This window comes from Amblyomma americanum, chromosome 8, assembly GCF_052857255.1.
Source record: "Amblyomma americanum isolate KBUSLIRL-KWMA chromosome 8, ASM5285725v1, whole genome shotgun sequence".
Lineage (NCBI taxonomy): Eukaryota > Metazoa > Arthropoda > Arachnida > Ixodida > Ixodidae > Amblyomma > Amblyomma americanum.
Window position 1 is genome coordinate 149,815,428 of NC_135504.1, and position 16,054 is coordinate 149,831,481.

Consider the following 16,054-nt stretch of genomic DNA (forward strand, 5'->3'; position numbering starts at 1 on the left):
TTTTTCCTCATTTTATTTACCTTAAGACGAACAAGGCGTCACTTTAACCAAGTCGAAGGAACATTTCTGAGTGGTAGTCTCTGGCCCGCCCTGTCGAGCGGACGTGGAGGGAATGAACTCTACAGCTGCAGGAGCGATCGGCGCTCACACACCCAACCGCTTTCCCCTTTCGTCTCATTGAGAGCCCTCCCTGCCAGAATACAGGACGTGCTGAGCAAAATTAGTTGCTTCTTCTCTGCAACTCCTAGGCCCGCCCATACAACATTAATGACATTGCTTCAGGTCTGAGTTCGTGAATATGAAGTCTGTGACCGACCTTGGTGTATTTCATTGCAACCACCGATCGGCCCCAAGCATAAAAAAAATGAAATGAAATGTAGTCTAAGCCAAGTCTGAGCAAGCACGCATTATGTTTATTTTACCATGTTGATGAGTAGAGAGTGGAGGGAAAAAAAGCTGTTAAGTGGAGCTTGACATGCCTCTGGCCCCTACACTGAAAAGCATGCATACATAACCACAACTGAACAGGCCAAGTGTGAAGTCATTCAGTAACGTTCCTCGCATTTACCACAGTGCAAGTAATTCACACCCCAGTAGACATTCTGCAAGGAGAGTAGAAAGATGTGTTTTGTTTGAATGCGACACCACAATCAATAAAATGACAATCATTAACCCTGTGCCAACACAACAGCAAGCAAATTTCTACCCAATAAATGTGTGGGATGCCATTTGGTAGAAGGACGAATCCCAACATAAAGCGTAACAACTCTTTATTAGCGACGGCAGCGGACGAGCATACTCGCGCTACGCTCGTCTGGGTAGCGGAAGGAAAACAGCCTCTCTTCCCAGTCGGGCGGCCTGTTTTTGTAGCCGCCATAGGCGACGCGTGCCTCGGGTGACGCTGCGGTGGCGCTGTGCTTTATCGGTAACGCAGTCCAGCGCGTGGCCGTGGTACGCTGGGCCGGATGATGACAAGGTGGAGGCTGCGCGGAAATGTGCTCAGAGTGAGTCACCACAAATGCATAGTTTACATTGCGACCAACAAATGAGTATGGGTGCATATTTAGAAAATAAGCTCAGAATTAATAATAATGACATTTGAACAGCCGCTCAATACCCCTTCCCTGCCCCCTTCCTTAAAAAAAATTGAAAAGGGATGTTCTTCAGACGGCACATTAGAACGATGAGGCTGTAATATTTGCGTCACTTCAACTAAGTGTGAAACTCGGGTGTAAATATTAACGCCTATGCATGCAGATGGATGCGAGGCGCCAGGGCACGGGCAGTCATCGACTGCATGGTGCCACCTCCTCAGGGTCGCCTCAACGAATACCATTCGTGGCCACGCTCACATCCAACAAGCTTGTAACAAACATCGGAGAGGTGCTTATCACGATGCAGCAGCAGTTCGTCAGTGCTGTTGGCCAGTGCTGAATTTTTTGGCGTGATAAATGGAATCATCCACCGAAATGCGTGTCGACTGTTGCTCGCCAGATTCTTCCAGTCCCACGAGGGAGAGCAGCTTTTCCTTCGGCTTCAAGTAACCTCTTTCGTGCAGGAAACATTGTAATGCTCATTCTGCACGATCATTTGCTATATATGCACCGACGCCGCATGGGACACCAAGAACTATTGTACACTACAATGCGGTGTACGGGCCGCACGTATACACATAAACGACCCGGAAGTCCAAATTCACGTTACAGAGCTTAGCCGTGACGCAATGTACGCCGTAGTTTGCGCACCACCTGTGGTTGCTGTGGTTTACATGTAGATGTGGTGATGCAGATTAAAAAGGACAGACTTCAAGCTTGGGTGGAGAACGAGGGGGTACTAGGTGAGCTACAAAATGGGTTCCGGAAACAAAGGAGGTTGGAGGACAATCTGTTTTCATTGACGCAGTGCTGAAAAGGAACACAGGCCCCTATGGCTAGCATTTCTGGATATTAGGGGAGCCTACGACGTTATTCAAGAGGATTTGTGGGACATACTGGGCACAAATTGAACGTGGAAGATAGAGTAATTAATTTTTTAAAAGATATATATAAAGGTAACAGAGTGCGTATAAAATGGAAAAAAATAGAGATAAAGTGGGGGCTTAGGCAAGCATGTCCTCTGTCTCCTTTGTTGTTCATGTTGTATACCTGCAAGGGTTAGAGACCAAACTAGAGAGGTGGTGGTGGTGAAAAGCATTTATTTATCTATATATACAGAGATGTGCTCGGGGAGATGCCCCTAGTGGGTCTCGCCCCTTACAATACAAGGCAGAGTACCTCATTCCGGGACTCCGTTGGTCCTGAGCGCTGCGCAGGTCCGCCGAACCAGGCCCTGTTGGGCTAATAGTCCCTGGCAGCCAAGCAGAACCGCCATCCGGTCACCTCGGGTTGGGGAAGGGGTGATGGGAGGGGAAGGATTTTGCCTGCATGCCCAAACCATGTGAAAGGTGTCGGCCACCTTCCCATAGAATGAGCAGCGGCCGTCAAAAAAAGAATCAAAGTGCTTGAGAACCGCCGGGCACAGCATGCAGGGTGTTTGTAAAGAGACTAAAAAGGGTTCCTTCGCCAGCTTGAGGAGCGGACTAGGCTTCTTTTTTTTTTTTCAAGCAAGGAGAATGGATGAGCAGTCATTACCGGGAATAATGTGCGCGGATGAATATCTATAGTGCTAATGGCTGACTATGAGGAAGATTTGCAGAAGTTGAAAGACACTTGTGGTACGTATGAATATCTATAGTGCTAATGGCTGACTATGAGGAAGATTTGCAGAAGTTGAAAGACACTTGTGGTACGTACAGAGGGAGATAGATTAGGTTTTAAGTTCTGTAAGGAAAAATCTGCAGTCATGATATTTAATGATGAGGGCGGCAAGCTTAGCATACAGGAGTTCACACTAGAAGATAGTGGATGAGCACAAGTATCTTGGTGTGCGGATAAATAATGGTGCCAAGTATCTGACAGCATGAAAAATATGTAATGAATAAAGCTAGTAGGAATGCAGCTGTCATGCAAAACAGGGCACCGTGGAATTACAATAGGTATGAAGTGGTAAGAGGGATCTGGAAAGGGCGGGTGACGGTTCCTAGCCTGACTTTCGGCAATGCAGTCCTGCATGTGCATGAGACCAGATGTTCAAGCAAGGCTAGAAATCAGACAACGCGGCGTAGGGAGGCCAGCATTGGGAGCACATGGTAATACGCCAAATCAGGGGGTACAGGGTGATATGGGATGGGCGTCGTTCGAGAGCAGAGAGGCTAGCAGTAAGATAGCATTTGAGGAGTGATTGAGAAAAATGGGGGAAAAGCGGTGGGCTAGGAAAGTTTTCAGGTACTGTACATAGGGAACGCTGACACGAAAAGGAGAAAGCGAAATAGAAAATTGACAAGTAAATATCTGCACACCAGTAGGGGAGCAAATCAGTAATTATCGATTAAGAAAAAGGTTAAAGAAACAGAGAGCTCTGTGGAAAACAGGGATGCTTGCGAAATCGGCACTGGGAACATACAGGATATTTAAGCAGAAAGAAAATATGTATGATAATTGTAGGGGAAGTTCTTTGTTCTTTGAGGCCAGGACGGGAGTTTTGCGGACTAACACATATAGAGTGTGGGGACTGCCCCGCAGCCTCCTCTTGTGGTTTGCTTTCCCGCGGTGCACCCTCCCACGGCTTCGCTTCAGGAGGGGCGCGCAACGTGACTTTCCCTGGTTAGTTACCTTAACTAACAACAGAGGGCGATAACATTGTTGCAGAGGGCAAGGCCTCAAGTATCTATCGGGAGTAGGGTGCCTCGATGCCAGCGCCGCCGGGGTGGAAACAACTTCAGTGGCGCCGCCATAATGAATCACACGGGATCAGCGGCGCTAGCGTTTGTAACGGCGCCGTTCATGCTCTCGGCGCGCTTCAAAGTGCTTTAACTTGAACGGCCTTTTGCAGCGGGAGCTACACTGGGCTACCAGTCGAGCATTTTACGGTACATGGGAGAGGCCAGTTGTGATTCAATATGGCGGCGTCGCTTAAGTTGTCTCCACCTTGAATGGCGGCGTTGGCATTGAGGCACCGTAGTCATAGATTAATTGTAGCGCCAAGCCGCCCGTAGCTGTCCTCACCTAGCGGCAAAAGGGATTAACTAGAACACGTGCGCTGGAGCGTTACAAGATCTTTGTAGTGTTAGCAAAGTAGTCTTCGCATTGCTTCTAAGCATACTGCCACCTTCATCGGAAAGAAAATGTGATGTCACAGCTCAAAATAGACTTCTTTTATTTCTTATGAAGTTGAAGCTTGGCATCAGCTACTCTTCACTGGCTGTTCTTTTTTCTGTGAGTGAAACATCCGCATCGCGGCATTTCAAAAGTGTTCTGAAGACGCTCTCTGTGGCAACTAAGAAATGGATTTTTCGGTCCCCATCACGAGTGATTGAGGCCACAATGCCAGACAGTTTCAGGGTGCATTATACCGGATGCACAATGATTATTCACTGCACGGAAATATGTGCTGAGCAGCCATCAACAGTGCAGCAAGAACGAGTCCTGTACTCAAATTACAAAGGGGCATACACACAAGTTTTTGGTGTGCATAACACCAGGAGGGATGATATGTTTTTGCTCGAAAGCTTATGGCGGTAGGGTATCTGATGCACACATAACAGTTGATTCTGGTTTTCTAGACATTGTTCAAGCTGGGGATACAGTTCTTGCCGACAAGGGATTCCCAGGTATTCGAACACTTCTAGGCAACCAAAATGCTGTCCTGGTTGTGCCCCCATTTCTTCATGGATCTCAGTTCACACCAGAAGAGGTTAGGGACACACAATATTGCTCAAGTGAGGATTCATGTTAAAAGGGTGATTCAGAGGATTAAAATATGTAATGTCTTAAACAACAAGGTGCTAACTGAGCTCATCCCTTGTATGACTGATGTCTTCCATGTCTGCTGTGTGCTAGCTAACCTCCAACTCCCAATAATTAAACGCAAAGAGGAGCCACAGTCATCTGTCATGTCTTCATCCTGAACCATCCACTACATTGGCCTCGCCCTTGATAACTTGAAACAAAGGTTATGGCAAGTCCGTACTCAAATTACAAACGGGCATACATACTTAAGTTTTTGGTGTGCATAACACCAGGAGGGATGATATTGTCACGCGTGAATGCGGTGATCACTGAACACAGGATCCGGCGAACGTCTGCACCACAGCTCAAGATCTTCTTCTTCTTCTCCTCAAGTAACGCTTCTTCTTCTTCTGACACCTCCGCTTCCTCTTCTTCGAGACGGCGCGTGCTTCAGGTCAGCGCTAAGCGAAAATGCGGAATGCACTGTGTCACTGGCCCCCGGAAAAAAAAGACTATCGTCCCGATGCGTAGGCGGTGTGTTGAAAAAAATAAAGTTCACCAAGGGAAGTTCACGTGTTGTGCGGCCGTAAGTCCAGCTCTAGCGCTACCGCTCGTAGTAAGGCTTGAGGCGGACAACGCGTACCACCTCAGGGTGCTGGGAGTGCCGAGTCTTCTGAAAGCCGTCAGGAACGACCTCATAGTTCAGGTCTCCAAGTGACCTGATGACTTTGTAAAGTCCAAAATACCGGCAGAGGAGCTTTTCGCTAAGTCCGCGTCGGCGAATGGGAAACCAGACCCACACACGGTCTCCTGATGAGTACCGAGCTTCACGGCGTCGGAGGTTATAGTGTTGGGCATCTCGGCATTGTTGCTCGAGAATCCTCACCCTGGCCAGCTGACGAGCCTCTTCAGCGAGGTGCAGGAAGGTGTGAAGATCCACATTCGGGTCGACGTCGTCCACATGCGGTAACATGGCGTCTAACATCGTGGTCACGTCGCGGCCGTAATTGAGACGGAACGGTGGCATGTTTGTCGTTTCCTGAACGGCCGTATTGTATGCAAAGGTGACGTATGGGAGCACTTCGTCCCAAGTTTTGTGCTGAACGTCGACATACATGGAGAGCATGTCACCTAGCGTTTTGTTTAAGCGTTCCGTTAAACCGTTCGTCTGAGGGTGGTAGGATGTCGTCCTTCGGTGGTCTGTATGACTGTGGAGTAAAATCTGCTGTAGGAGGTCAGCCATGAAAGATGTACCCCTGTCGGTGATTAGGGTCTCCGGGGCACCGTGACGCAAAACGATCTGATGGATGAAAAATTTTGCTACGTCAAGGGCTGTGGCACTTGGCAGAGCTGATGTTTCCGCGTATCGGGTCAGATAGTCAGTTGCCACGATGACCCACTTGTTTCCCGAATGAGAAAGAGGGAACGGGCCCAGCATGTCCATCCCGATCTGCTGGAAAGGCCGCGATGGTGGTGCTACAGGCATCAAGAATCCAGCAGGTTTTCTTGAGGGCACTTTGCGACGCTGACAGCCTCGGCACGTGCTGACGTAGTGTGCAACGTCCGACTGAAGGCGGGGCCAGTAATACTTCTCTTTGATTCTTGCAAGCGTGCGGGCTACACCCAAATGTCCAGAAGTCGGTTCATCGTGTGAAGCTTGAAGGATTTCGTCCCTTAGGCTCGTCGGTATAACAATAAGGTATTGCTGATTGCGGCGAAATTTTTCTTTATACGAGGACACCATGGCGAACGCAGAGAGACGCTACCGAGCGCTTGAAAGTCTTCGGGACAGTCGGGCGGGTCCCGTTAAGACACTCAATCAGGTCCCGAAGTTCTGGGTCGGCGTATTGTTTGTCAGCAAGGCTCGTTGCACTGATCGCATTTAAGGTGATGTCGTCGTCGTAGTTGCCGTCATCCGTTGGGGATTCGACGGGGGCACGCGAAAGGCAATCGGCATCCGAGTGTTTCCGGCCGGACTTGTACGCCACTGTCATGTCGTATTCTTGGAGGCGCAGACTCCATCTGACAAGGCGGGCTGATGGATCTTTGAGGGTTGCAAGCCAACACAAGGCATGATGGTCTGTAACTACAGTAAAACGTTTTCCATAAAGGTAGGGTCGAAATTTCGACGTCGCCCACACGATCACTAGACACTCTTTCTCAGTTGCTGAGTAGTTAGCTTAATCGCGAGACAAATAGCGGCTGGCGTAAGCGATGACTCGCTCTCGACTGCTGTGGATTTGAACCAGAACGGCACCCAGGCCTACGTTGCTTGCGTCAGTATGAAGCTCCGTATCTGCGTTTTCATCGAAGTGAGCCAGAACTGGAGGTCCTTGCAGGTGGCGTTGAAGAGTTTCAAATGCTTGTGCTTGAGGGGCATCCCACGTGAAAGGCGTGTCTGTCCTTGTCAAACGCGTCAGGGGCTCGGCGATTTGAGCGAAATCTTTCACAAAGCGACGGTAGTAGGCACATAATCCTAGAAAGCGGCGGACTTCCTCTTGGTCCTGCGGTGGAGGGAAATTGGCAATAGCTTTGGTTTTGTCCGGGTCCGGCCGAACTCCCTCGCAACTGACGACGTGACCCAAGAATTTAGCTCAGTGTAAGCAAAGCGGCATTTCTCATTTTTTAACGTTAGCCCAGAAGACTTTATGGCTTGTAGCACAACTTCAAGGCGCCGAAGGTGCTCCTAGAACGTTGGGGCGAACACAACAACGTCATCAAGGTAGACGAGGCATGTCTGCCACTTCAGGTCTGCCAGAACTGTGTCCATCAGCCGTTGGAACGTCGCGGGTGCAGAGCACAAACCAAACGGCATTGCCTTAAACTCATAGAGCCCGTCCGGAGTAATAAATGCGGTTTTTTCTCGGTTCCGTTCATCTACCTAGATTTGCCAATATCGTGATTGAGGTCCATGGATGAGAAATATTTTGCATAGCAGAGGCGATCGAGAGCATCGTCGATTCGAGGAAGGGGATAAACATCTTTTTTAGTTACTTTGTTTAGCTAGGCGACGGTAGTCCACACAAACCCCCAGTGTACCATCTTTTTTCTTCACGAGGACGACAGGTGCCGCCCAGGGACTACGAGAGGGCTGAATGACGTCGTCTCGAAGCATCTCCTTAACTTGACGGCTGATTGCGGCGCGTTCCGTGGAAGACACGTGGTAAGGTGACTGTCTGAGAGGGTGCACGGCGTCATCTGTAATTATCCGATGCTTGGCCAAGTGTGTTCTGCCGACGCGGGAAGAAGTCGAGAAGGTATCGCCGTAGCGCTGGAGGAGATTTTCTACTTGGCCTCTCTGCTGCGGCGAAAGTGCGGGGTTAATGTCGTACTGGAAGTCGGGAACACCGGTGTGAACTTCTGTTGACGACACCATGGCAAGACTGGGCGCTCGTCGAATGTCGGCGATACCATGAACGTGGGCCACAGTAGTCCCAAGGCTAAGATGTTGGTGCTCACTGCCAAAATTCGTAAGCAGGACTTCGGTTCCTCCGTTTCCGAGGCAAACGACCCCTCCGGCGACAGCAAGGCAGCGGTCGAAAAGCATAATTGGCTTGCTTTCGACGACACCTTCATACTTTCGCAGCGTCTTCGCGCCGACAGAGACCACAACGCTCGAACGGGGTAAAATGGTGACGTCATCAAGGATGGAAAGAACCGCGGGACGTTCGAAAGCTCTGTGGATTGCGTTCTCGGTGGAGAACGTCACTGACTTCGATTTAAGGTCAATGACCACCATTTTCGGTCAAAAAATCCATTCCGAGGATTACGTCCCGAGAACACTGGTCGAGTACGACGAAGGTGGCCAGGTACGTGTCCTCTTCGATGGTTAATCGTGATGTGCACGTGCCAGCTGGGGTGATCAAATGACCTCCGGCAGTACGAAGCTGTGGGCCCGTCCAAGGTGTGGTCACCTTTTTCAGAGTCGCGGCAAAAGGTCCACTGATTACCGAGTAGTCGGCGCCGGTGTCCACAAGTGCGGTGACGTCGGTGCCGTCGATTGAAATGTTCAGATCAGCAGTTGTAGTCGTAGGTGTACGGGAACTTCGCGGAGTCCGCTCACGGCTGCGGTGCGGCACCAGGCGGTTTCGTTGCGGCGAAGAATTGATGCGGTGAGGCGTGTTATCGGTCTGGTGATCGTCGGTGCGTCGTATAAGCGGTCGGTCATGTTTGTGCAGCAGTGGAGGATCTTGGACATGTAGCAGGTGAGCAACCTTGCCCCCAAAGGTAGCCGCTTCTAGTTTTCCCAACGGGGACTAGGAGACCTTCCACGCGAAATGTCGGCGGAAAAACGTCGCGGAGACGAGAAACGAAGTGGAGACGGCGACCGGGCATAGCAGTGTGGTGCTTCGGGTGTCGCGGTCAGGTAATCGCTTATTTCTGGAGGCCATTGACCACGCTGCGGTCGGGGCGCATCGACACGATATCCCTGCAGACCCATACGTCGGTAACGACAGTTTCGGTAGACGTGACCGGGCCCGCCGCAGTGATAGCACAGAGGGCGATAATCGGCGGTACGCCAGACGTAGCTCTTCCGAGGGAGAACTTGAGAAGGGTGAGGTGGGTGTGGTTGGCGGTGAATGTGGCCAGGTGTATCCGGGCGACTTGGAGGCGGCGGTGGACGGCGAACGGCTGCGGCGTATGTCATCATCTGGGGTGTTGTGTTCGGGTGAAGAGGGGCTGGCGGCGTGAGCGCCTGTTGGACCTCTTCACGAATAATGTCCGAAATGGAAGAAACTTGCGGCGACTCCGGGGCTGGAAAGAGCTTTTGAAGCTCTTCGCGTACGACGGTCCGGATGGTTTCCCGAAGGATGTCGTGGCTAGAAGCATCGACACCGCTGGTAGACATCAGCGACGGCGGACGCTTGTACTGTCTGGATCTCATGTCGAGCATCTTTTCCATCGTAGTGGCTTCGGAAACATATTCGGCGACCGTTTTGGGCGGGCTTCGAGCTAACCCAGCTAAGATCTGCTCCTTGATGCCCCTCATAAGAAAACGCAGCTTCTTCTCTTCGGACATGTTGGGATCAGCCCGGCGGAAGAGCTTCGCCATGACCTCGGAGTAAACGAGGACGGTCTCGTTTGGTAGTTGGACGCGTGTCTGGAGGAGCAGCTCGGAACGTTCTTTCCTGAGGACGGTGGTAAAAGCCTGCAAAAACCGAGTTTTAAAGGCGCCCCATGTTGTTATTGTGGCTTCTCGGTTCTCAAACCAAATACGAGCTGCACCCTCCAGTGAAAAAAACACGTGCTGCAGCTTCGAGTCGTCAGCCCACCTGTTGTATTGGGCTATGCGCTCGAACTTCTCGAGCCAGTCCTCCGGGTCCTCACCTGGGAAACCTGGTGGTTCGCGTGGCTGCTGCAGCACGACAGACGGCAAATGGATGGCATCCGGCATGCTGACGGAGGTGTTTGTTAGCACTGATGGTCGCGCTGAGGTCAGTTTCCTGGCGGTCGGACGAGACTGCAAAGGCCCGAAATCTGGTTGCAGTCCTTCCAGCTGCCGGCTACTTTGATGGTTTGGCATAACTTCGACTCTCAAGGTGTCAAGCGGGCTGCAGTCCCGGCTTCTTGGAGTGGTCCTGAGCATGGGGTGCACTGTCCAGCACCTCCACCAAAATGTCATGCGTGAATGCGGTGATCACTGAACACAGGAACGCAGGATCCGGCGAACGTCTGCACCACAGCTCAAGATCGCCGACACCTCCGCTTCCTCTTCTTCGAGACGGCGCGTGCTTCAGGTCAGCGCTAAGCGAAAATGCGAAATGCACTGTGTCAATATGTTTTTGCTCGAAAGCTTACGGCGGTAGGGTATCTGATGCACACATAACAGTTGATTCTGGTTTTCTAGACATTGTTCAAGCTGGGGATACAGTTCTTGCCGACGAGGGATTCCCAGGCATTTGAACACTTCTAGGCAACCAAAATGCTGTTCTGGTTATGCCCCCATTTCTTCCTGGATCTCAGTTAACACCAGAAGAGGTTAGGGACACTTGATAATATTGCTCAAGTGAGGATTCATGTTGAAAGGATGATTCAGAGGATTAAAATATATAATGTCCTAAACAACAAGGCGCCAACTGAGCTCATCCCTTCTATGACTGATGTCTTCCATGTCTGCTGTGTGCTAGCTAACCTCCAGCTCCCAATAATTAAACGCAAAGAGGAGCCACAGTCATCTGTCATGTCTTCATCCTGAACCATCCACTACATTGGCCTCGCCTTTGATAACTTGAAACAAAGGTTATGGCAAGTCCGAATCCACCAGCCAATGTTTCAACAACAGAATTGTCTTTTTCTGAGCTGCCAGAAATTTCGACATTATCTTTTGTCAGAATATTAGCTGGTGGACCGACACATCCAAACCTTGATCAGTTTGTTCTGTGTTCTCAAGAATCCCATCTTGTTGTTGTCTCTGTGCCATGGATACTAATTCAGGATTGTTAATTGTTTGGGCATGCTCCTGTTCATTAAGAGTATTTGCATTTTATTGTTTAAAAGTTGGACATGAGATACACTGCAGCGGTGGGCTCCGAATTATCATATTTTTATTAGGGCTCTTCAATGTGTTCCCATATCACACAGGCACTGACCAGTTTTTGTGGACTGTATAGGGGCTGTTTCAATGCATGTTAGGACTTTAATGACGTTTGGGTCCGAAACTTATCTGACAGGGTGTTTATGACCTGCATGAGTTTAAGTAGGTGAGATGAGTTCAGAATTGTAAGTGGATGTGTGATGCTGTACTGTGGGTATGACCCGTTTTTGTGTGCATAAAGTTATGAGACTAGCTTGAGCTATTTGCCATAGTTTGGTGTAGAGAAACAGAAACTCATCAATGTACTGGGAGCATTTGTGAATAATGCATTGTCACCCGATTTTACCTGTGAGTGGATCTTGTGTGCAAGTGAAGATATATTTTCTAGTTTTATGTTCTTTAATTTCTCCACGAAATTTTAGGTTTTCTGATGTCATCGCTGCTGTGCAATTATGTACTGAACCCAGCCATTTTGCTTCAGACTTTCTAACAAATGCATTGCTTGTGTGAGCAAGCAATGATCACTTTTTGTAGTGAAGATTATGACATTTTTGTTTTCTTGTCAGTTTGTACCTGTGCATTAGTTTTGTAGATTTTTTCGGTGGCATACATGTATGATCTCTTTATATTGAATATATTCATATTTAACTTATTTCTTCTCCTGCTGCAAGTTGCCTTTTCTGAAAAGCACAATTGTTGGTCTTCACAAATGATGCATTCAAACGCTTTTGAAATGAGCTTGTGTTTTTAGTTAGGCAGCTTTCAGTGTTTTGCATGCATGAAGCAACAGAGCTGGTAAACAGTGATCACAATTGTCAGATCCCTTATTTTTCTGGCATTTTCAACTTCATAACCACCCTATGTACTGTTGGGATATTAACATTTGCTTACTGTGTGCAATAAAAGATGGAAACATGAACTGTTTTCTCCCATTGCATTTGGGGCCAAAGTCTGATAGTACATACAAATCTCTGTGAACCTGTTCTTTATTTTGCTGCAGCTGGCAGAAGAAAATCAAAATAAAACTGTTCAAGGGCTGGTATTGCCTCTTGAAGAAAACTATCATCCCTGTTTATCTCAACAATAACATTTTCTTTGCTGGAAATAAACAAAAAAAGCATTTTTTACATTCAGTAAGTACAGCATTATCTGCACTTGGCTGTAATAACGGTGCGTCATCTTCAGTCTTGGGTCGCTGCCAGTCCCCTGGATGTATTTTAGGATGCTCTCTCCTGAGGCGCTGAACATATTTTCTTTACATTTGTAAGGACACTTGATCTCCAGAAGATAAGTCTGTCCAGACAGGCAGAACATGCCGTCAGGGCTGCCACATAACCAAGGCTGATCTGGGTGTAGGATCAGACCCATCTGAAACAGTTCACAATCACCATACTACTAGACACTGCAAATACTCAGATTACCGTAGCCTACCAAGTTTCTAGTCTGCTGAGTATCTCCCCTGCAACTTATTGAATGATATACGGATAAAAGTAACGAAACTCGGTTCACAAACCCCAGTACCATTAGTGGCATGTGCTGCAATGCTTTATTTTAAAAAGTGTTGAAATTCCATCCTGTTGAAACAAAACATATGTTGTTTTGAAGTTCACATTGCCAAAAGGGTTAGGCAACATTCTCGTTATTTTTTAGCTTTAGAGGCCTTCGTATTTCTGAAGTGCTGATTGCATAGGCCTGTGATGACTGGACTAAGTACAAATTCACCTCCACAACTTCAACACCTAGTAGGCGTTCAAACTCCATGCGAGCCAAGGGTTCTGTACGCAGTCCTGTAATTAGATAACACAAAAATGCTGTACTTAAGCTTGGAATATAAGCACTAAAAACATCACTGAAAGAAGTCAAGAGGCATTTATAATTATATGAACATGGCTTCTATTCTGTCATTTCTTTTAGTGCTGTGTATTATACTAGAAAAAGCTTGTACTTTATGCATACCATATGCAGTGGCCTGTGAAGAAAATGGCCTTGAATCCAGGATGGCCTTGGCGACCACGTCAGGGCTGCGTCGGGCATGGAGTATTGTGTGCGCAGTGGTGCTGCTAATTCTGAATTTCCTTTCTTTGTGCCACCTAAACCAGAGTTAGCATACTTAAAATCAGAAGCACGAAGTACGCATGTACATCCTTTGTCAAAATTTTGGAGCCCAGCGGGCTGCTTTTAAGCCCCGTAGTGGGGCTCCTGTAGCATGTACATGAAACTCCTACCCCTGGTAGGGGGCAGAACCAGATATTTTCTTTCCTTCACGAGATTTGGAATGCTGGGGATGCATTACAAGCCACACGGTGTGACCCAGAAGTGAACCCCTGGGCTCTAATCTTTTGGCAAAGGCTGTATACTTACTTAAAAGACGAACAATGCCCTCTGTCACTGTTGTATTCATACCTCAGACAGCTTGACTGGCCCATGGTTGCCACACACAAGTCAGACACTGACTCGCAGACAATATTTGTCTTGTAAAATTCTATCTGCTGTTGCGTCATGAGCTGTATAAGGTCTTTTGCTCTTACAGTTTGTTTCGGGTAGGTGCCCGACGTTTGCAGCACATGCAATGCCTTGCAAAATGCTGGAAGCAGCTGGCCAATTTTTTCCAGCTGTGAAACCCGCCTGGCTTCTGTTTCTGCTTCGTTGTTGGCCAAATCCGTGTCGCTGTTCACAAGTTCTTGTAAGGTTTCAGTAAATGGTGAAACAATGCCCGGAAAATATTCCAGCACATAAAATGGGGACAGCTCTGCTGGCTTTTTGTTTCCTACAAAGGCGCTGTTGTAGTCTGGGAGCAAGAATGACAAAACCCACTGCATATTAAGCAAAACAGTTGCAATAGCTAATCAGTCTGTTGAGCACAGAGCCATATACAGATGGTGGAAGCTAAAAGTGATAGCCAGAAAAAAATATGCATTAACACAGCCGGTAGACATGAGATGGCATAACAGATGTTTCATGCAAGCAGTGCTGCACACAAAATAAGTAGCACACAAACTACATACAGCAACAAAATCGAGTGTACTATACCTCCAAACAGTTCCTCAATGCTGGCTTTGTCATTTAGCAGGGGCTTCCCTGCTGGCTTCCCCCATGCCTGTGGTGCACTTGTGCAGGATGCGCGTTCATATTCATTCAGATAGAAAGCAACCGCAGCACAGCGCTTTCAGTTGCCCAGTCTGCCATATCGACACGTGCATTTCCCGCTTTCTATTTTTCGGGGCTCAGTCGTCAGCTGAAAATCGGGATATCGTAAGAAAAATAGGTCGCTCGGATATAATGTGAAACCAAATAAGGAAAAGTTCAGTGCGGCAATAACAAAAACTGAACACCGACAACAGGCGGTTAATGCATTCCTCGAGTCTTGTTCTATCGCACATGCGCCTCAGCGTACTTAAGTCACATTGTTTTGCGTACTTACTTTGAGGAAAACTTCGTAGGTATGCTTGCTTTGTTGGGACAGGCATTTTGCCGAGACCTCAATTCCATCAACTTCCCGGACTCCAAATACATGCTTATTGTCCAACAAGCGGCGACCTTTCCGCAGTAGCGACGGCCGAAAATACTCGTCGAGGCCATCGACAGGCTTGAACCCGCAATGTAGAACCCGCGACGTGGCAGGTAGCTTTCGCTTTCCGGCCGCTGCTGAGTGCAAAAACAGAAACGAAAAATGTCCGGAGCAAACGCACTTGCGGTACAACGTTGAGGATGGTTGAAATGTTACAAGCACGGTCGGCACCTACAACGAAAAGCACGGCTGCAACGGCGCCAACACATGAGGGAGCGCCTGCATGGTTGCCGACTCCTCCGTGGTGGCTATAGTGAACTAGAATATATAATAGTGGTGGCGCAAATGTCGGCGAGCTGGTTTATCGGAGGAGGATAGACCGGTTACAGCAGTAGCTTCACTTGAGCAAGGAGAGTGGGAAAGGGCAGAGAAGAAGGTTCCTAGTGGCACATCAACAGGACCAGATGGTATCCCGATTATATTGATAAAGAAGTTAGGACCAAAATCCAAGCAAACATTAATACAGGTAGTGAACAAAATGATAGTGGATGAGAAAGTCCCCGATGAATGGCGATTAAGTAGAATGAACATGATATATAAGGGAAAGGGGGACAAAGCAGACGTAAGTAACTATCGCCCCATAACAGTGACATCTGTGGTTTACAGGGTGGTGATGCAGATTATGAAGGACAGACTGCAGGCTTGGGTGGAGAACGAGCGGTGTTAGGGGAACTACAGAATGGGTTCCGGAAACAAAGGAGGTTGGAGGACAATCTATTTTCATTGACACAGTGTATAGAAATTGCGGAAAAGGAACATAGGCCCTTATGGCTAGCATTTCTGGATATTACGGGAGCCTATGACAACGTTACTCAGGAGCATTTGTGGGACATACGGGCACAATGGATGTGGAAAATGGAGTAGTTAATCTTTTAAAAGATATATTGAGGTAACAGAGTGCTCATAAAATGGGAAAAAAATGTATCAGGGCCTGTAGAGATACAGCGGGGGCTTAGACAAGGATGTCCTCTGTCCCCTTTGTTGTTCATGTTGTACCTGCAAGGGTTGGAGGCCAAGCTAGAGGGGAGCGGACTAGGCTTCAACCTATCTTTTTTCAAGCAAGGGGAATTGATTAAACAGACATTACCGGGACTAATATACGCGGACGATATAGTGATAATGGCT

The 16,054-nt window shown here is 48.2% G+C and overlaps 1 protein-coding gene across 3 annotated transcripts; it reads right to left on the bottom strand.

Annotated features, from left to right (window-relative positions):
• Window positions 1-12,294: 12,294 nt before the first annotated feature.
• Window positions 12,295-15,497, bottom strand: LOC144100725 (uncharacterized). 3 transcript variants are annotated; one of them, XM_077633562.1, is made up of 4 exons: window positions 14,783-15,497; window positions 13,318-13,451; window positions 13,084-13,148; window positions 12,295-12,729 (listed from the first exon to the last, which is right to left on the bottom strand). In XM_077633562.1, the coding sequence occupies exons 1-4, from the start codon at window positions 14,938-14,940 to the stop codon at window positions 12,439-12,441; spliced, it is 648 nt and encodes a 215-aa protein (XP_077489688.1). In that variant the 5' UTR covers window positions 14,941-15,497; the 3' UTR covers window positions 12,295-12,438. The 3 variants fall into 3 exon arrangements, 2 of the variants coding, with proteins under 2 accessions (XP_077489688.1, XP_077489689.1); XR_013307819.1 differs by adding an exon at window positions 14,392-14,596 and having other exon boundaries at window positions 12,304-13,148; window positions 14,783-15,208; XM_077633563.1 differs by lacking the exon at window positions 13,084-13,148 and having other exon boundaries at window positions 12,301-12,729.
• Between the last annotated feature and the right edge of the window lie 557 nt (window positions 15,498-16,054).

Bases quoted from the DNA above. Each gene is read 5' to 3' on its own strand.
- LOC144100725 (XM_077633562.1), bottom strand. From the start codon at position 14,940: ATGGCCTCGACGAGTATTTTCGGCCGTCGCTACTGCGGAAAGGTCGCC. The intron at 13,149-13,317 runs GTATGCATAAAG...ATCTAATTACAG, and splicing joins TTCACAGGCCACTGCATATG to GACTGCGTACAGAACCCTTG. The intron at 12,730-13,083 runs GTGAATTTGTAC...GAACTGTTTCAG, and splicing joins TAGGTGTTGAAGTTGTGGAG to ATGGGTCTGATCCTACACCC.